Source organism: Triticum urartu, chromosome 7, assembly GCF_003073215.2.
Source record: "Triticum urartu cultivar G1812 chromosome 7, Tu2.1, whole genome shotgun sequence".
Taxonomy (NCBI): domain Eukaryota; kingdom Viridiplantae; phylum Streptophyta; class Magnoliopsida; order Poales; family Poaceae; genus Triticum; species Triticum urartu.
In genome coordinates, this window is record NC_053028.1 from 4,385,713 (window position 1) to 4,408,012 (window position 22,300).

Genomic DNA, 22,300 nt, shown 5'->3' on the forward strand with positions numbered 1-22,300 from the left:
TTACTTTCACCTAATGATGAAGACATGGTTTTGTTGAATCCCTTGACACTAGGCAACCTCCCGACCCCTTGGCGATCCTATCGAACATGAGAGGAAGAAGAGGATAAAAAAGAAGAGGAAGAAGAAAAATAAGAGGAGAAGAAAGAATAGAGGAGCTCTCCTCTATTCTTTCTTCTCCTCTTATTTTTCTTCTTCTTCCTCTTTTTTTTATCGGGAACGAGGGTCATCGAGGGACATAGATGTAGTGTCATCGTTGTCGATATATACCCCCTCCCGATAGCTTACTATGATTAGGTAGCTAGTTCTATGTTTGGCACTAATATATCCATCTGTCATGTTTGAATAATAGTTGCCATGTTGTAAATATTTGTAGAAACTATGGACACCGCCCTAGACGAAGCAACAAAAGAAGCGTTGTTGAGCGACATAATCGCAGAAGGAAGTGATGCCATCTCATTGTTTCTCAACGAAACCGATGGTCTGGAAGGAGAGGGTGAACAAGCTGGCTACGGTGACCTAATGCCGGTGCAAGAAGAAGAACATGAGGACGGCTCCGGTGACCCAATGCCGGTGCAAGAAGGAGACCGTGATGACGGCTCCGGTGACCGAACCGAGTCCGGCCAGGTATATATATTAGTTAAGCCTATGCTGACTAGCTGATTGATGCATTCATTGTTTGGGTATGTACACATATTAATTAAGTCTTTGTTCTTTTTTCTAGCCCTCCGAATCGAGCACAACTTCGGTAAAGAGACGAGGCCCGAAGAAAAAGTTGAGCTCGGATGAAAAGTTTGAGATCATAGCAATCGCGCCCGACGGCCAACCTATTGAACCCCTCCGGACAAAGAGCGCATTTGTTGCTCAGTGCGGGGTTCTGGTTAGGGAGAAGATCCCGATAAGCATCCAGCAATGGTTTAAGCCGGCTACAGAAGACCCTGAGGTGTCTTATGTCAATGATATGCAGAAAGATGATCTTTGGACTGAGCTGAAGTTAAATTTCACCCTACCTCCTGAGGATAATCCAGAGAACCCAGTTAAAGAGAAATTAATCAAGTCTTTTGCTCTGAAGAGGATGGCAGAACTATTCAGGAGGTGGAAGAAAGAGTTGAATAAGTTTGTCGAAAATAATGAGACACCAGAATTCAAGGGCAGATATGAGAAGATCAGAGATCACTGGCCCGCATTTGTGGCCTACAACACATCAGAAAAGAGTAAGAAGATGTCGGCGACAAACAAGCAAAATGCTGCGAAGAAGAAGCTTCACCATCGCACGGGGTCAGGTGGCTACCTCGTAGCCCGGCCTAAGTGGTCCAAGACTGAGAATGATCTGGTTCATAAAGGGATCGAACCAGAGACAATTAACTGGCCAGACCGTTGCCGGACATGGTTCTTCGGGGCTGGCGGAACACTGGACCCTGTAACAGGGAAGTGCATTTGGACGAACGATCAAATGGACATACCAGTCAGTAAGCTTAAGCAGTATATCGAAGCAGCGCAGGAAGGGACGTTCTTTCCAGACAGAGAGAACGACGAGCTCACAATGGCCCTCGGGAATCCTGAGCACCCTGGACGGACACGAGGCACACCAGGCTCCATTCCGTGGAAGGTTGGGTTTCCGGACGCAGGCGGTTACAAATCCCATGAGAGGAGGAAAAAAGTGCAGCAGACCCAAATGCAGGCGCTGCAAGTAAGGGTAGACGCGATAGAGGAACGAGAAGCAAATTGCAGCAAACGTACTGCCGAAGCCTCCCCCGAAGCTACCCCGCCATCTCAGCGCAGAAGCAGCGTGGCTTCCACCGAGCTGCTTCAGCCGGAGCATGCCTTGACAGCTCCTGCCAGCTATCCCGTGGATGCTATAACGGAGTCTCAAAATTGCCTCCTTATGACGCAATGGATGAATTTGAAGGTCAAGGCGGCTGTTGGCTCTGTTTATCCTACTGAACCCGGCGCAACTTTTCACTGCCGGCCGATTCCAGAAGGATATGGTAGGGTGATGGTGGATGAGATAACGGAGGGATTTGAGGACCTCCAGCTTGACCACCCTACCGGTGAAGGGGAGACTCGGCTGGGGTCTGCTCTGAAGACTCCATGCCTATGGCGGAAGGAGCTCATCAACCTTCCGAACTGGACGCCACCGCCTCCTCCTCCGGCGAGTCAGGGCACTCCGCCTCCATCGCCTCCTCCTCCGGCAAGTGACGATCAGGGCCCTCGGCCGGCTCCTTCTCCGCCTGCGCCAACGCGCCCGAGCAGCCAGCCTCCTCCTTCTCCGCCTCGTCAGCAAGGGCGGAAGAGACCTGCCGCCGCTCCAGCTGCTCCGGCGCCTCGTAGTCCTTCTCCTCCGCCTCTTAAGTAAGTAAAGAAGACAACCGCTACGTCTGCTCGGTCGGCGTCTAGCAGTACAACCAGAGGCGGGAGGACATACAGATTCGGTCCTTCTCTGAAGACTCCAGAGAAGTTACCATACGAGAGGACCCAGGAGGAGAACGCCGAGATCGCGCGAGAAGAAGTGAAGAAATTCTTTGAAGGGGTGAAAGCAAAGAAACATCCACCTCCGGAGGAGAAGGTAGATCGGGTGAAAGTGAAGCGCACTCTGGCTGCCCTGACAAAACCACCGAAGTCTGATCCGCCGAAAGGAAACTATGACCGCATTATTGGAAAGGAATTTGCCGAAGCGGAGCGGTCGGGAAGTACTGTCAGTCATCAAAGGCTGAAAGAACGACGATCTGGGAAACAAATTGCCCAGCTCGGCGAACAAGCGAAGCAATCGTTCCCCCCGCTCAAGGTGCCTAGCCACAACGTCGATAATGATCCGAGGATGATACCCGGTTATAGCAATCTTGCAGATTACCTGCCCGACGAAGTACATTATGAACCCATGGAGGTGCAGATACAAAGATACGAGTACGGGAAGCCTCTCGTCAAAGATGAAAGATCTCTATCAACGATGATGCGAAGATTGCATGATTGGTACTTGAAAATCTGCAGAGACTCTGCGGGGAGGAGTACTTTGTATGTGAAAGTTAAAAAGGAGCATGACCTCGTTGGAATTGATCTGTTGCCTGTTCCATTTGAGGAGTTCTATCAGTTTTTCAATCAATTGGCCCTCGATAAAACAACGGTGGCCTGCTTCTGTCTGTAAGTAGTACTACTTCTATCATTAAGTTTCTCTATATAGCTTAGCTCTTTCATTGCATGTATTTATAATCATCCTCACTATATTATGCAGATTGAAGATCGTCGAATTGAAGAAAAGACAAGTCGGTGATATTGGGTTCATTAACACATATCTCATAGATGCAACTCAGGTTAAACTTCATGCCGCAGCTACCGAGGCCAGCTTGCTACGATCCTTCCTAATAAATCAAAACAAAGATATAATACTCTTTCCTTACAACTTCAGGTGAGTGTTACTGTCTTGTGCGTATTCAGTTTCCCTTATATATTAGTCAAGGTTATAGTAATGTAATTCATGAGTTATGCATGTGTGTGCAGTTTCCACTATATTCTCCTAGAGATTAAGCTTGAGCAGGGAGTAGTAACCGTCTTGGACTCTAAACGAAAAGATCCCAAGGAGTATGCGGACATGACTGAAATCCTCAAGAAGTAAGTTAAATCGATCATTATCCACCATATCAGCAACTTTGTTCATTTCCTGATATCAAGTAATTGTTTTCTTTGTCCGGCAGGGTTTGGAGAAAATTCACCAAAACAGTTCCGGGACTGCCGAAGGAGCTGGAATTTAGACACCCGAAAGTAAGTACTATAGTAGCATGTTCCGCGCATCTCCTAGTGATTCAAGCGCTAGTTTCATCAATACCATTTAGCATTCTTGCTTATCAGTTTGATTGACCTCTATTTCTTGTAAAGTGGTTGTGGCAGGAACAAGGGAATGATTTCTGTGGATACTACATCTGCGAGTCCATCCGCCACACGACCTATGAGCGGGGCGGGTACTCTAACGAACAATATGAAGTACGTAAATAACAACATTCACAATTTTATTTTATTACCATCATTTGTGTTGAGTTTCATTCATTTATATATATATGTATTGACCCCCTTCTTCAAATTAGATGTTTCGGAAGCGGGATGAACTCCTAGCACCAGCTCGCATGCGAGCAATTCAAGAGGAATTGGCGGCATTCTTTCTTGACCACGTGATCCCTGAAGACGGAGAATTCTATGTGGACCCTGAGTCCGTATGATTATATTTGTAAGAGATAATTATTGTATATATGTAGCCGGTAGTGTCAGATAGATATACGAGAACTTGTTGTTCGACCAATCTCTCGGAGAAGGAGAGGTGGTCGATATCACTTCTCTCTGTATATATGCATATATGTTCATGACGATCTTCTGTTTCCTTTGTTTGCTTACTAGCTAGCTAGCGTGTCTAGTCCTCTCTATATACGTATGTATAGTACGTAGCGTCGACCAAGCACGGACATAACAGAGGGCACTTCTCTTTATTAATTATAACTAGCTAACACAATATATGAAACACCTAAATTAACCCCCCAAAACCCCCAACCCCCCCCCCTTTCAAAAAAAAACAAAAACCCCAGCCACAGAAGTGCTGACGCGTGGATGCCTATTGGTCCCGGTTGGTGCCACCAACCGGGACCAAAGGGTCTCCTGACTGGGCTCTGCGCACTGCCCACATGGAGGGCCTTTAGTCCCGGTTCTGGATTGAACCGGGACTAAAGGGGGGAGGTATTAGTACCGACACTTTAGTCCCGGTTCCGGAACCGGGACTAAAGGCCCTTACGAACCGGGACTATAGGCCCTTTTTCTACCAATGTGATCATCATTTTTTAGAGCATTGTCCCAAGTGAGGAAAGGATGATGGAGACTATGATTCCCGCATAAGTCGGGATGAGACTCCGGACAAAAAAAAAGAGGCCATAAAAAAGAGAAAAGGCCCAAATAAAAAAAATAAAAAAATAAAAAAATGAGATAAAAAGAGAGAAGGGACAATGCTACTATCCTTTTACCACACTTGTGCTTCAAAGTAGCACCATGATCTTCATGATAGAGAGTCTCTCATTTTGTCCATTTCATATACTAGTAGGAATTTTTCATTATAAGAACTTGGCTTGTATATTCCAATGATGGGCTTCCTCAAAATGCCCTAGGTCTTCGTGAGCAAGCGAGTTGGATGCACACCCACTTAGTTTCTTTTGTTGAGCTTTCATATACTTATAGCTCTAGTGCATCCGTTGCATGGCAATCCCTACTCACTCACATTGATATCTATTGATGGGCATCTCCATAGCCCGTTGATACGCCTAGTTGGTGTGAGACTATCTTCCCCTCTTTTTGTCTTCTCCACAACCACCATTCTATTCCACATATAGTGCTATATCCATGGCTCACGCTCATGTATTGCGTGAAGATTGAAAAAGTTTTGAGAATGTCAAAAGTATGAAACAATTGCTTGGCTTGTCATCGGGGTTGTGCATGATTTAAATTCTTTGTGTGGTGAAGATAGAGCATAGCCAAACTATATGATTTTGTAGGGATAACTTTCTTTGGCCATGTTATTTTGAGAAGACACAATTGCTTTCTTAGTATGCTTGAAGTATTGTTATTTTTATGTCAATATGAACTTTTGTCTTGAATCTTTCGGATCTGAATATTCATATCACAAGTAAGAAGAATTACATTGAAATTATGCCATCTAGCATTCCACATCAAAAATTATCTTTTTTATCATTTACCTACTCGAGGACGAGCAGGAATTAAGCTTGGGATGCTTGATACGTCTCCAACGTATCTATAATTTTTTATTGCTCCATGCTATATTATCTACTGTGTTAGGTAATATTGGGCTTTATTATCCACTTTTATATTATTTTTGGGACTAACCTATTAACCGGAGGCCCAGCCCAGATTTGCTGTTTTATGCCTATTTCGGTGTTTCGAAGAAAAGGAATATCAGACGAAGTCGAAACGGAACGAAATCAACTGGAGAAGTTATTTTTGGAAGGAAAGCAACCCAGGGAACTTGGACTGCACGTCAGGGGAGATACGGGCCGCCCACGAGGGTGGGGGGCGCCCACCCCCTAGGGCGCGCCCCCCTGCCTCGTGGGTCCCCCGTGGCTCCTCCGACGTACTTCCGGCTCCCATATATATCCACGTACCCTAAAACTTTCAGAACAGAAGATAGATCGGGAGTTCCGCCGCCGCAAGCCTCTGTAGCCACCAAAAACCTCTCGGGACCCTGTTCCGGCACCCTGCCGGAGGGGGGGGGGGAACCCTCACCGGTGGCCATATTCATCATCCCGGCGCTCTCCATGATGAGGAGGGAGTAGTTCACCCTCGAGGCTGAGGGTATGTACCAGTAGCTATGTGTTTGATCTCTTTCTCTCTCTCTCTCGTGTTCTTGATTTGGCACGATCTTGATGTATCGCGAGCTTTGCTATTATAGTTGGATCTTATGTTTCTTCTCCCCCTCTTCTCTCTTGTAATTGATTGTTTTCCCCTTGAAGTAATCTTATCGGATTGAGTCTTTAAAGATTTGAGAACACTTGATGTATGTCTTGCCGTGCGTATCTGTGGTGACAATGGGATACCACGTGATCCACTTGATGTATGTTTTGGTGATCAACTTGCGGGTTCCACCCATGAACCTATGCATAGGGGTTGGCACACGTTTTCTTCGTGATTCTCCGGTAGAAACTTTGGGGCACTCTTTGAGGTTCTATGTGTTGGTTTGAGTAGATGAATTGAGATTGTGTGATGCATATCGTATAATCATGCCCACGGATACTTGAGGTGGCATTGGAGTATCTAGGTGACATTAGGGTTTTGGTTGATTTGTGTCTTAAGGTGTTATTCTAGTACGAACTCTAGGGCTGTTTGTGACACTTATAGGAATAGCCCAACGGATTGATTGGAAAAAATAACTTTGAGGTGGTTTTGTACCCTATCATAATCTCTTCGTTTGTTCTCCGCTATTAGTGACTTTGGAGTGACTCTTTGTTGCATGTTGAGGGATAGTTATATGATCCAATTATGTTATTATTGTTGAGAGGGCCCTAGGCCTTGTTTCCTAGTATTGCAATACCGTTTACGCTCACTTTTACCACTTGCTACCTTGCTGTTTTTATATTTTCAGTTTACAAAAGCCTATATCTACCATCCATATTGCACTTGTGTCACCATCTCTTCGCCGAACTAGTGCACCTATACAATTTACCATTGTATTGGGTGTGTTGGGGACATAAGAGACTCTTTGTTATTTGGTTGTAGGGTTGCTTGAGAGAGACCATCTTCATCCTACGCCTCCCACGGATTGATAAACCTTAGGTCATCCACTTGAGGGAAATTTGCTACTGTCCTACAAACCTCTTCACTTGGAGGCCCAACAGCGTCTACAAGAAGAAGGTTGCGTAGTAGACATCAATATCCGTTGGACATTTTTCGAATACAAGATGTACATTTTTACAAAATACATGTTTTGACAATTTTTTCAGTACACCGTAACATTTGTTTCCAAATGCACATTGTATATTTTAATGGCAATAAACATCTTTCTAAATTATGCAAACATTTTATTTTGCATTGTATAAGCATTTTTTTTAAAAATTTACGGCCATTTTTGGGAAACAGGTGATTATTTCTTTAAAATATCAGGTGTTCTAAAGAATGCTGATAAACCTTGAGTATTCTAAAAAAAAGTTTTTCTTACCTGCGCAATCGGTCGTACTGTCAGCCGCCTGATGCGTGATGCCCTCGTCCCCTAGAGATGAATGGGATATTAGGAGGGTGCATTAGTTACACGAAAGCTCTTGATATGAGTTCTTTTATTGTTTGCCCCAGCTTGTTAGATTTTAACTGTAACATTCATTTATTTGATAAGTGAGAAGCTGTCCGTAGCATCTAAACTCTCCTGAGCTCTGAAACCTTACATTTTGGATGTACACATAGCCAAATTTGTTTTTAAAAATATTGGTAGATTTATTTTCTTTTGCACTATCCGAACACATAATGGATGAAACAACTTATACCTTTGTCGCTCGAAAGATACAATCTGAGTGAGTGAGCACCCATTTGATTTATATTTTCTTAAACATTTTTTTCTTACAACAGGATCTCACTTGGTAAATGTGTAAGACGTGCATTGCACGTGCATGCTTACTAATGTTAGTTAAAGCAATTTTCACAAAATTATTAAATTTATGCCATGCACAATTGAAGATTTAGTGATGTTTTCGTAAAGCTGCAACAGTGAGTTGTCTAGATTGCTAATGGTGAAACAATGTAAGGGCATCTCCAACACCGACACGCAAAACAGACGCAATATTTGTCTGAAAATCGGTCCGGTCTGGTGTCCGGACATAGATACCGGAGTCATCCATCCAACCATATACCTCAAATATCCATCTGCCTTCCGCCAAACAACAACAATCTTCCACCACAAATATTAACAACAATCACACTTTAAATGAATAAAAGCACTTGAAAAGGTGAAAAAAGAGTGTAAACACATGCATGCAAGCTAACCTTCCGCCAACAACATGCTGCATGTTTGAACCTTCCGCCAATTACATGCTAAACCTTCCGACATACAACATATATGCATGCTATAACCTTCCGCCAAACAACAGGCTATCCTATCACTTCCCGCGAAAGCAACATGCATCACCCAAATAGCAGCACGGTCTTCCGCCATCTGGACAAGGAGGATAGGGTACGTCTTGGTTTTTGATTCGGTCAGGCAGATGTCTGGACTCCCGCAAAGTTCTCCTTTGTTTGTCTTGGGTTTGCAGGAAAATGGACATCCAGACGCATCGCGGACCGATACAGGACCGCGTTGGATGGCAAGTTCTGTCTGGACAACACGGTCCATACACTTGCGGGAGGTTTGAGGGTCCGCTTTGGAGATGCCCCAAGTTAAATATGTTTTGACCAAATGATTTTATACCTTCAATGTGCACATGCAATATTTATAGATGTAGGCACTAACCTAATAAATTATACCGATCTCTCAAATGGGATTAGGATATTTATTTTGATTACTTAAGTGATTTTAGCTACCGCAAATTTGCAATATGTTGTACCTATAAATCACACTAAAATTGCATCTACTCTTCCAAGTACACCTAAAGTCTCCACTTCGGTTGGTATTGTCCATCTACCATTTTGATGGATAATTCATGTACTATATGTTGTGTGTACATATAAATAAGAAATCATTATTGCTTCGACAAGAGAATTAATGATGTCGAGGGGCTGCATGGTAGATTCTCCGTTTATTTTCTTGATTTGTATAGCTAGATTATTTAGTTTGTAATTGAGTTTGATATGTGTTATGTGCAAAATAGAAGGCATGAACCAGCAGTCCATTTACCCAAAATTATAGCGTGTATTGTGCGCCATAGCCCATAATCCTAAATAATGCTTAAAATATTCCCTTCATTCTAAGGGCTAAACTTTTTGATCATCCATCACCAGATTAGGTCTCCTTGCCAATGCATGATCCCCTCCCATGGAATACCATGGAGGCCTCAACTCATCGTGCCTCTACCGATCCTCTTCCTCATGGACATGGTGTGAGTATGGTGGTCGCCGGCCTTTTTGCTGCCATCTACACATTGTGCCGACATCCCATCATGAGCCCAAGCCCATCGTACACCATATGCCGACTTCCAAGTCCATCTCTTATAAAGGTAATCCCGTAATCCTACACTATAATTTCTTTCATTTGTCTCAGTACATTGGATGATCACACTATTGATGATGGTTGCTGACTTTGAAAGCCTACACAATTATTTTTCTTGACACTTCTACACAGTACCAAATACAGTATTCTTGCTACTCCTGTCTACATAGGTATGGACAAATATATATGTTGTCTTTACTGTCATTCAATAATAATATATTGCTCTGATGTATTTGAGGCAACGTCCACAAGTGGGTTTTATCCCTAATCTCCAAACAAAGTTTTCGATTTAATTTTTAAATATATGTACTTTTTGTCTAGTTGGAACTTAATTTTATAGAAGATATATGGATGTACTATACTTGCCCATGTGACATTACCCGGTAGTATTCTTAAGAAGGTCATCGTCATGTTATTTAATTAGTACAACATTCCATGTATTAGTTAGCTCACTAGATGCCCACTAGATGAGGGAAATAAACAGAGTAAATAAATTACTCTTTTCTTTCTTTCTAGACATGGTTTACAATAAAATTATGATTGATAATTTGTTGTACTAGGGAGACGATTTGATATATAGATATTCGCTGCTTGAAATCCGACATCCAAACTGAAGCTAGTTATGTACCTACATACTCCCTCCGGTCCTTTTTACTCTGCGTATAAGAATTGTCTGAAGTCAAGCTTCATAAAGTTTGACCATATTTATATGAAAAAATATTAATATCTACAATACTAAATTTATACAATATGAAAACTAAAGTCATGATGCATCTAATGTTGTTGATTTTCACATTCTGAATGTTGGTATTTTTCTCTACTAGTCAATGTGTACGTGCAATTCACGTTAATTTGGAAGTATATTAGGTGCATGCGGATATTAAGTAGGATATTATTTGCTTGTTATTATGTGATTAGCACTAAATTTGGCATGAAATTAACTGCACGCTAAACGTGTTGAGCGCTCGACATTGAAGCAGTCTAGGTCGTTGGATTGACATGATTTGATGGCCGAGATTAATCGGATCTGCCCATTTGGGTCTTTTTATATTGGTATAGATAAATTCGGTCAAAGTTTACGATGTTTGACTTCAGGTAAACCTTATATGCGAACTAAAAAGGACCGGAGGGAGTATTTATCTATGGACAAATACATTTTTTACCATGCAAGTTGAAAAACTACAGGTAACTGAAAGAAGTTGCATATGTTTCTACATATAAAAATGGCCCATCTATCCTTTGTGTGTGATGTAACTGGGCTGCTGTCTAAGATGGAGTAACAAAAATCAGCTTCCTGTTAGAGTCGAAAACATTAAAGGAATGATAATTTCAAAATGAGGTACGGGTCCTGCAGAAGACTTCTCCATTTGCATTTAACCCTGAGCATCATCAGATTTACGTCCGAGCGGTAGCCATTGAGCAGCCACATTGCCTGGGCATTGCTGGCGCTCTTCCTTTTTCATCTTCTTGCCCATCGCTACGAAGCGGTTGCTAGGGTTTTGTAGGGAGTAGAGTGAGTGACAGGGGAGGGGGCTGGGTCGACCCCTACTCAGGCCCTCAATTTTGGCTCGGTCTTTTGATTCCGGACGTCTAGACATGACCGATTTAAAATAGGCATCCACGTTCAAGGTTTAAAAGTGTTCGGACAGTCCGGTTGGGACATTTGACGTGGAAATGAGGGTTCAAGTTGTAGATTCCGCTTGCATGTGAATGACATGCATTCATTATGACTTGACGAGTGCTAGCTGTTTGCAGTGTACAAATGCTTGGCTGGTTAAGTGGTGTGATTCCGGGACAAGTCAGTCGTCTTGGCGGTCTTTGGTAGTTGGCATGTACTCCCTCCGTCACAAAATTAAGTTACTTTTTTACTAAAGTTAGTACAAAGTTGAGTCACTTATTTTGGGATGGAGGGAGTACTAGGTAGTATGAATTTGTTACTGGGCTAGGGTACTTGACGGCTTGACCTGTGTAGCTAGAGTAGTAGGTGGTCTTCCTTGTTTCTACACGATGGAGCTGTAAAAATCAGTTACAATATGTGTGTATGATTGGAGTCCACAATTGATTGTGCATACAATTGTCTAAAGTGGTATGATTGGAGCGTACAACTTTCAGGACCGACCCAGCGCGAAGCTTACAGGCAATTGTGGAGGTGCCATGCTAGCTCATGATGTGTCAGAGAGAGAACAGAGAAGACGACTGACCGGGCACGGATGGCATGTCAATTCATGTCTGGCCTGGCGCCCAGATGAACATGCATGGTCATGTGTGCTAACCCAGCAGCGTCAGATGAAGCGCATGGCGTGACGGTGTGGGATGTACGTCTTCGGTCTTCTGTCAAATGTCTTCGGTCTTCGGTCTTCGGTCTTCGCTCATGATGTGTCAGAGAGAGAAGACGACCGACCGGGCACACACGGCATGTCAATTCATCTCTGAACATGCATGGTGTGCACACGGTCATGTGCTAACCCAGCAGCGTCAGATGAAGTACGGTGTGGGATGCACGTCTTCGGTCAGATGTGAGTACTGCTACAGAATCTGAGAAAATACTCATCAATTACTCAAAGACCAGCGAGCAAAGAAGTTCTCCCTCCGTTCTAATTACTTGTCACACAAATGGATATATCTAGTACTATATATCCATCTGAGCGACAAGTAATTAGTGCAATGGGTCCTGTATTACGTAGTACTCGATGTGGGGGTTTGTTTGTTTGGTTTGGACAAGCAACGATCTACAAGCTAGGCTGAGAACCAGGGAGAAGGTGCCCAGCATTTACCTTCATAGTCATAGTCGACCTATCAATGCTCTACGTACGTAGTGGTATTAAATAGGGGTGCCAAGCATGCAAACACCTCTCACCAACGCCCACACAACCATCGGAGCGATTTCCATTCAGCCAAAATGATAGTCATGAAGACGGAGCCAACCAAAATGCTCGCTTCTCTCGCCACACTTCTCCTGCTGCTGCTGACGACGACCACCACCGTCACGCCCGCGCCGGACCTGGCGGCCGTGCCTGCAGAGCAGGCAAGGGCGCTCCTCACCTGGAAAGCCAGCCTTGATAATCAAAGCCAGCACACTCTGCGGTCCTGGGAGAATACCTCGGCGCCCTGCAGCTGGCGCGGCATCAGGTGCACCATGCACCGGCACCGGCGCCGGCCAGTGATCAGCGGCATCTCCCTGCGGGGGAGGCGACTGAGAGGTTCGTTGGGGTCGCTGAACTTCTCAGCGCTGATGACCATGACGCGCCTCGACCTCTCGCACAACCACCTCACCGGGAGCATCCCTCCTGACATCAAGGCCCTCGTGGAGCTTGAGAATCTCCTTCTGCAAGGCAACCAGATAAGAGGCTCAATCCCACTAGGTCTAACAAACCTCACAAAACTCCGTTCCTTGATGCTTGATCACAATGAAGTCTCTGGTGAAATACCAAGGCACATAGGCAACATGACCAATCTCATGACACTCACCTTGTCATACAATCACTTAGTTGGTCATATCCCTTCTGAAGTAGGCCACCTAAAGCACTTGGTTATGTTGGATTTGTCTAGTAATAATCTTTCCGGCTCAATTCCACCCAATGTAGGTAACTTGACCAAACTCACTACATTGCTCCTTTTCCAGAACCAACTGTCTGACCAAATTCCAATAGAACTTTGTCGTTTGGCCAACTTGAATGACTTGCGCGTTAGCTTCAACAAGCTGGTAGGTTCCATCCCAAATAGCTTATCAAATTTGACAAAACTCACTAACTTGTACCTTGGCATGAACCAACTTTCTGGGCAAATTCCACGAGAATTAGGGTACCTCGTGAACTTGCAGGTTATGTTTCTTAGTGCAAATCAACTTTCGGGGAAAATTCCAAACGACTTGGGTTACACAAACAATTTACAAGTATTGCTTCTTAGTAAAAACACACTCTCAGGTTCCATCCCAAAGAGTCTAGGGAATTTGACAAAAGTCACTAGGTTGGAACTTCAAAGGAATCAATTTTCTGGTCAAATTCCACGAGAATTAGGTTACCTTGTGAACTTAGAATACTTGATTCTTAGCAAAAACACACTCACAGGTTCCATCTCAAACAACTTAGGAAATTTGACAAAACTAAGTGCCTTGTACCTTTACCAAAACCAACTTTCTGGTCAAATTCCACGAGAATTAGGCTACCTTGTGAACTTAGAATACTTGAGTCTTAGCAACAACACACTCACAGGTTCCATCTCAAACAACTTAGGAAATTTGACAAAACTCAGTATCTTGTACCTTTACCAAAACCAACTTTCTGGTCAAATTCCACACGAGTTAGGTTACCTTATGAACTTACAAGTGTTGGATCTTAGTTCAAATAGACTCTCAGGTTCCATCCCAAACAGGTTAGGCAATTTGACAAAACTCAGTTCCTTGCACATTTTCCATAACCAACTTTCTGGGCAAATTCCACGAGAATTAGGTTACCTTGTGAACTTAGAAAGCTTGTCTCTTCGTGATAATACGCTTTCTGGTTCCATCCCAAACAGTTTAGGGAATTCGACAAAACTCACTATCTTCCAACTTGACCAAAACCAACTTTTTGGTTCAGTTCCTCAAGAAATTGGCAACTTAACGCGTCTTGTTCTGATGCAACTCGCTTTTAACAACCTCTCTGGTGCCTTGCCATTTGGACTTTGTGCGGGAGGTCGGCTACAACATTTGACTGCTACGGACAACAAGTTGGTTGGACCCTTGCCGTCAAGCTTGCTAAGTTGTACAAGCCTAGTCAGAGTTCGACTTGAGCGGAATAACCTCGAAGGAGATATCACCAGAATGGGAGCTCATCCAAATCTTGACTATATTGATATCAGTTCAAATAGACTATTTGGTAAATTATCTCATCGTTGGGGTGAATCCCACAAACTTACCATGCTACGTGCATCAAACAATAATATAAGTGGAGTAATACCATCAAGCATAGGGAAATTATCTCAATTGAGGATACTTGATGTTTCATCAAATAAGCTTAAAGGACAGATTCCACTAGAAATTGGCAATGTAACGATGTTGTTCAATTTGAGCCTTTCTGGTAACTTACTCCAGGGAAAAGTGCCACAAGAAATTGGATTGCTGAACAATTTGGAGTATCTAGATTTATCATCAAACAACCTAACTGGGCAGTTACCAAGATCAATTGGGCATTGTCTTAAGCTTCACTTTCTAAAGCTTAGCCATAATCACCTCAATGGCAGCATTCCTATTGAGCTAGGGATTTTGGTAAACCTGCAATATCTGTTGGATCTAAGTGACAATTCAATTGATGGTGCTATCCCGAGTGTGTTAGGTGGTCTTAGTATGCTTCAAGCCTTGAATGTTTCTCACAATGCACTCAGCGGCAACATTCCACCGTCATTTCGGAGCATGACCGGCCTCCTGTCCATGGATGTGTCTTACAACAAATTAGAAGGGCCAGTGCCACATACTAGGCTCTTTGAAGAAGCTCCGGTCAGATGGTTCTGGCATAACAGGGAATTGTGCGGTGTTGTGAAAGGTTTGCCCCCTTGTGATCTTCCTCGAAGTAGTGGACACGGAAAAAAGTTTGGAGCTATTTTATTAGCTATTATACCCGTTGTTGTGTCATTTGGGTTTATCACTGCACTAGCAACATGGCAATGCAGAAAGAAGAAACCCAAGCCCGAAATTGCAAATGTAGTACAACAAACCAAGATGTTCGCCATCTGGAACTTTGATGGGGAAGATGTGTACAGGAAAATTGTTGATGCTACAAATAATTTCAGTGACACTCATTGCATTGGATCTGGAGGAAGTGGATATGTCTACAGATCTCAGTTACCAACAGGTGAAATATTTGCAGTGAAGAAGATCCATGTGGTGGATGACGATGATCAATTTAACCGTGAAATACATGCTTTGATGCATATTAGGCATCGCAACATTGCAAAGTTATTTGGTTACTGCTCCGCAACTCAGGGAAGATTCCTTGTGTATGAATACATGGACAGAGGAAGCTTATCAACATATTTGAAGCATAAGGAAACTGCCGTTGAATTGGATTGGACAAGGAGGCTAAATATTGCTTGGGATGTTGCTCATGCTTTGGCTTACATGCATCACGACTGCTTTGCGCCAATAGTTCACAGAGATATAACAAGCAACAACATTTTGCTTGATCTGGAATTTAAAGCCCACATCTCGGATTTTGGTCTAGCGAAAGTACTAGATGTGGATGCATCGAACTGCACAAGTCTTGCCGGCACAAAAGGATATCTTGCCCCAGGTAAAATTTGCCTCTATGTTGGTTACAGAAAAATGTTATCATAATTTGTAAGAACCATGATACGATTTGTCTCTAGTTTATACAATGTACATTAGCATACATCGGTTTTTCAACCATGGCTAGATATTTTACATATTGAATGTTTTTGTCTTCTCTGAGTGGACTACATGTTTAAATCTGCAGGAACGGCATTGATGAAACATTGGCATAGTTTAGATAGTTGGAAGATATGTCTTTTGTAACATGACAATATTTTAAATATAGTTCTACGCATCCTGCCTCCAAAGTTTAGATAGCTAGCTTTATATACACAAGGATCGCGCATGCCTCTAATCAAACATGTTAATGGCCGTGTTTTGTTTTCTATTCAAAATTAAGAATTACCAAAGTTAAGATTCTATGAATTAGTTGAGGTGCATTTTTGCATTGTTTTATAATTATTGAAACTAACTCTCCATTGATGTTTCTTCAGAGCTTGCATACACAACAAGGGTGACAGAGAAGTGTGATGTTTATAGCTTCGGAGTGCTCGTCCTAGAGCTGTTCATGGGACATCATCCAGGGGATCTCCTTTCGTCCATGGACAACCACAACAGAAGTACATTACTTGGGAACTTGCTGGACACCTGTCTCCCACTCCCTGAAGCTGACATCGCAAGTAAAATATTTCAAGTGGTTGTCGTCGCTGTTCGGTGCATAGAGCCTGATCCATCGCACCGTCCAACGATGCAGCATGTGATTAAGGTGTTCTCAACAGCTAAACGGTCACCTGCTAATAATCTTGATTATCTCCACACTACCATTGCCATCCCGGCATGCTCGTCCTGACCCATGAACGTCAGTGCAGTTAGCACACTGTTGTTTTTCTTCGGTTCGATTATGTAGACACTGTCCGTAAGTCATAAGTTTATCTGTATGGTAGTTTGTTCTCTGCATTACCCGTCATGCCATGTACTAGTACTACATACCATTCATAGCTGCTGGCTGGTATGACAATTAGCTACATATAAATAAATAAATGTGTGTACAGAAGACGGAGCTCCTGCTATTTCTTCAAAATCTTTAATGGATAATCCATTTGCATCTTCTGTCAGAGGTCTCCCTTTGGGCCCTTGTAACCATTACAAAATGATCCACCCTTTACTCTCTCCAAAAATAAAATAAAATGAGCCACCCTTTAGCTGTTGCGTGTCACTTGGGGGCTGCAACAAGATCCATTGGTTGCTTATCAACAAGAATATGATGGGTACAATGAAGCACCATTAGAAATAATACATGTATCTTGTTTTCCTGTGTGCGTGGAACACTTAGATTATAGCTAGCCCCCGCAATAAATAAATAATTAGATTCCAGCTAGAAAATATGCCACATAGAAATGATTCTAGCAGTGCAAATTATTTCTTTTACTGGCTCCATTTCTAGTTTCAGAAGCAAGAGCAGAGACCGGAAAGAACTATAAAGAAAGAGCCCTAAATTGTAATTTTAGTCTTTTTGGTCTACTAGTGATATGATTCACATCAGTCTAGTAAGATAAGCTACAACTCCCTCCGCCCCACAATATAAGATCGTTCTTCTTCGGGCTGGTTTCCTTCCTTCCTTCCTTCCAAGTAGCAGGGCTGTCTCCAGAAATTCAGGGGCCCAGTGCGAAAAGCAAAATGGGGCCCTAATTTTCTTTAAAAAGCTTATAGTATAATTCAAGTAGAATCTCATTTGATTATATAACCTAAGGCCTCCTTTGGTTTGTAGGAATTTTATAGGAATTCTATAGGATAGGATTTGCAAAGGAAAAATTCCTTTGAAGCCTTTGGTTTGTAGGAATGGATTCCTATTCCTATGTAGGATAGGATTCTATCCTTCATATTTTGGAGGAAAAAAAACATTAGCCTAGACTCAATGGAAAAATTCCTATCCTATGCACCAAATGACACCTCTTCCTCTATAGGAATTGAGATGCATGTCATCTCACTTCCTATGATTTTCCTATTCCTATAAAATTTCTATCCTATGAACCAAAGGAGGCCTAAATGTATGTTATTTCTTACAATATTTGGGAGTATACCAAATACCGATGCAAAACACAAATGGTATAAGTAAAACAATAAGCTAACCTCGTGTTATCAAAATGTGGCATCCTTCTTGTATTCTTTCGTCTTGTGTCCTTTGAAATGACTTCTTTAATTATACTCCCTCCGTCTCTTTTTATTCCGCATATAAGATTTGGTCAAAGTCAAACTGCATAAAGTTTGACTAAATTTATATAAAAAAATATGAGCATCTACAATACTAAAACTATATAGTATGAACAAACGTTTCATGGTGCATCTGATAATATTGATTTCATATTGTGAATGTTTATATTTTTTAATATAAAGTTAGTCAAACTCTATAAAGGTTGACTTTGACCAAACCTTATATGTGGACTAAAAAGAAACGGAGGGAGTATCTTCTTAATTAATCTTCTCCAAGGCATCATTTTCAAGTGCTATTGTCGCCAATCCATTGAATCTTTCATGTGTCATAGTAGAACGCACATAGAATACCAAGAATGCATGAGTGTTTCTATTTATGAACCAAAACAAAAATAATATCAATGCATTGGAACTCCATGACTTATAGGCTTGCCAAGAATTCAAGATAGTACCCCGTAAAAATAAAAAGAATTCAAGATAGTAGTAGAACAGAAGAAGATAAAACCTTGAATTATAGGCTTGTTTTTTCCTTCTCGAATACTAAATTATAGGCTTGTCAAGAACTCAGAGATAGATGAATTAATGGGGTAGCCGATCGCTGGCCGCAGGGCACCGATTACTCCTTCAACCTGCTAGCCTTCCCCCTTCTATTCCTTTGTGGGTGCGAGGGTGTCGTCGGGACCGGCGCCTCCAATTCCTGTGCCATTGTGATGCCGCCGTGCTGCGTGCCGCCTGATGGCCCTATGAACTAGCCGATCTGACTGCCAAAGTGAGAAAGACCCCAAGCCGCCCAGGATACGTAATTACGTATACACATACGTGCCGAATTGGGGGATCGACTTCCGAATGATGGACTAGCGATCAGCGGGAGCTGACCAGCCCCAAGAGGCCCAAACTGTGAGCTTCAGCGACCAGGCAGACGTAGGCCCAAAACTAAAAGGTGCACGTTTCAGACTAGTACATGAATTTGGACCCAAATTGGGGGCCCCTGACTTTTTGGGGCCCTGTGCAAGTGCACAGCTCGCACAGGCTTGTAGACGGCCCTGCCAAGTAGTGGTGTTTTTCTTCATTTCAATTAGTAAGAAGTGTAGTGCAAGTGCAAAGAGGGGAAAGAATGACAAAGAGAGAGAGCCCTCAACTTTAATTTATTTATTTTGGTCTATTAGTGATATGATCCATATCAAACTAGCAAGATAAGCTAGTATTAAGTATTAGGGTTAATTATCCTTTTGCCCTCAGTGGTGTCGATGTGCTCAGTTTTGCCCTCAGATGCGAATTGTGCTTAGTTTTGCCCCTAGTCCATGCACAGCTACTATGACGAGGCCAAACGGCCAGATTTGAGTCCATTCCGTCCGCCGGCGTTAGTGATTGTGGGTCCGGAGCTTACACGTGGGACCGCGTGGACGTGGGTCCGGAGCTGACATGTGGGCCCGTGCAACAAAATCCCCAAATCACCAGTGGTGTCCACGTCGACGCCCACTCTGCCCATCCGCCGGCCTTCTGTCCTGCGCCACCGCCGCCGCCACCTGCGCCGCGGCCAGCACCTGCCCCGCCACCAGCTGCACGGCCTGCTCCGCCGCTACCGTCCTGCACCGACGCTCCACGACTACTTGCGACGCCCGCCACCTTCCTGCGACGCCACTGGTGGAGCGCCCGCCACTTGCTCGACCCGCGGTGCGGCCTCCTTCCGTGCGCCCGGCCGGAGCGCTCAAAGGTGGGGGGTTGCTGGAGCTGTTTGAACTAGGAGGAAGAACCCAAGGGCGAAATGGCGAGCAGCGGCGACCCCGGAGTATTTGGCGAGGCAGGCATCGGGCCAGAGATCCGCCGCGTCCACGACTGGGTTCCTGAGGGGTAAGTCACGCCTCCTGTTTAGATTGAGCTTACTTGTGCATTTGAATAGTCGATTCGAGTAGGTTTGCCCAATTACTGTGCTGATTGCGCCTCTGTTTTTCGTCGGTTAGGATGGAGTTGCGGTTTGCTTTCTTGGTGCACATTAGAAGGGACCGGTACATGTTTGATGCAAAGGATACGAAGAAATACCAAGGAGGTTTCGATTATCGGTTGCCAATGGCTAGTAATTGAAGTTTCAGACAATTTGGGGGGGGGGGGTAATTTGTAGCCAATATCCTTGGAGTTTGCTTGATGAAGTGGTATACAAATACTATGATGGGGAAAAGAAATGGGTGATAGTTAGTAATGATGAAGAGCTGGCTACCATGTTTGTTAGGCATAAATTAAAGAGAAAGATAATTTTCATGTGAGGCTTCAAGTTGATGTGCTTGAGCAGGCATTTGGATCTAGGATGACGGGTGCAACATCTCGGGGAGAACCAAGTCGTCGTAATGGCATCTCTAGCCAGAACGGTTCAGTTGGTGCGCGACGATGTGGTGGCTTGACAAGTTTGGGCAACGGCAGTAGGGTCCCCCTTGAAGTGGAGCCTGATGACTACAATTCTGGGGTTGATGAAGAGAAGCTATATTCTGATGTTATTCAGAATTTACGACGGGCACCTCGGGCTCAAAACCAAGATGAGGCTCACAATGCAGTCCGTGTGGATGATGACGCGGTGGGTGAGGACGAAGACCTTGCAGCTGTAGAATGGGACCCTTTGAACCCTCATATGGAAGAAGGTACAGTTTTTGCATCCATGAATGAGTGTAGAAATGCACTTGTGACATACTGCATCAAGGTAGAACGTACTTTCAAAGTTGACAAGAGCGATCAAGTACGTTACAGAGTGCACTGTCCGACTGAGGGTTGTCCATGGAGGCTGCTCGCATCTAAAATGCGAAATAGCACTAATGTTCAGGTCAAAGTGAACCCTTTTAAGCACACATGCCAGGAATCAACCCTTAGGAAGGATACAATCAGTAGAGCCAAGTCAAGATGGGTGGCAGAAGAAGTAAAGAAGTGGGTGAAAGAAAACCAACCAGCGGGTCCAAAGGAATTGCAGAAGAACATCAAAGATAAGTTCAAGATAGATTTACCATACATGAGGTTGTTCAATGGTAAACAACATGCTATGGATTCTATTTATGGTAGCTGGCAGGAAAGTTTTCAATTGTTGTATTCATTCAAAGGTGAAGTGGAGAGGACAAGCCCAGGCAGTATTGTAGATATTGATCACCACACCGTGGAGTACACATTCAGGGGAGTGACAAAGACCAAGGAATGCTTTAGGAGGGTTTTTGTCTGCTTTGAGGCTCGTCGCTGGGGTTTTTTGGCAGGCTGCAGGCCTTATTTGGCTATTGATGCCACTTTTCTCACAGGGAGGTTTAAAGGACAGTTAGTAGCAGCTTGTGCAGTTGATGCTGTTGGGGAACGTAGTAATTTCAAAAAAATTCCTACGCACACGCAAGATCATGGTGATGTATAGCAACGAGAGGGGAGAGTGTGATCTACGTACCCTTGTAGATCGACAGCGGAAGCGTTAGCACAACGCGGTTGATGTAGTCGTACGTCTTCACGGCCCGACCGATCAAGCACCGAAACTACGGCACCTCCGAGTTCTAGCACACGTTCAGCTCGATGACGATCCCCGGACTCCGATCCAGCAAAGTGTCGGGGAAGAGTTCCGTCAGCACGACGGCGTGATGACGATCTTGATGTACTACTGTCGCAGGGCTTCGCCTAAGCACCGCTACAATATTATCGAGGACTATGGTGGAAGGGGGCACCGCACACGGCTAAGAATATGATCACGTGGATCAACTTCTGTTCCTCTGGGGTGCCCCTGCCTCCGTATATAAAGGTTCAAGGGGGGGTGCGGTCGGCCTAGGAGAGGCGCGCCAGGAGGAGTCCTACTCCCTCTGGGAGTAGGATTCCCCCCCCCCCAATCCTAGTTGGAATAGGATTCGCGGAGGGGGGAAAAGAGAAAGGGGGCCGGCCCCCTCTCCTTGTCCTATTCGGACCAAGGGAGGGGAGGGGCGCGCGGCCCATCTTAGGCTGCCTCTTCTCTTTTCCACTAAGGCCCACTAAGGCCCATATAGCTCCCGGGGGGTTCCGGTAACCTCCCGGTACTCCGGTAAAATCCCGATTTCACCCGGAACACTTCCGATATCCAAACATAGGCTTCCAATATATCAATCTTTATGTCTCTACCATTTCGAGACTCCTCGTCATGTCCGTGATCACATCCGGGACTCCGAACAACCTTCGGTACATCAAAACGTATAAAC

General features: G+C 43.9%; 2 protein-coding genes across 2 annotated transcripts in view; both read left to right on the forward strand.

The window, feature by feature from the left end:
- The window catches only part of LOC125524019 (disease resistance protein Pik-2-like), an 88,048-nt gene that overhangs the window by 26,030 nt on the left and 39,718 nt on the right, over positions 1-22,300 (forward strand). The window lies entirely within an intron of this gene.
- On the forward strand, positions 12,575-16,888 carry LOC125524018 (MDIS1-interacting receptor like kinase 2-like). Its single transcript, XM_048689097.1, has 4 exons — positions 12,575-13,251; positions 13,756-13,875; positions 14,077-15,933; positions 16,406-16,888. The coding sequence occupies exons 1-4, from the start codon at positions 12,576-12,578 to the stop codon at positions 16,759-16,761; spliced, it is 3,009 nt and encodes a 1,002-aa protein (XP_048545054.1). The 5' UTR covers position 12,575; the 3' UTR covers positions 16,762-16,888.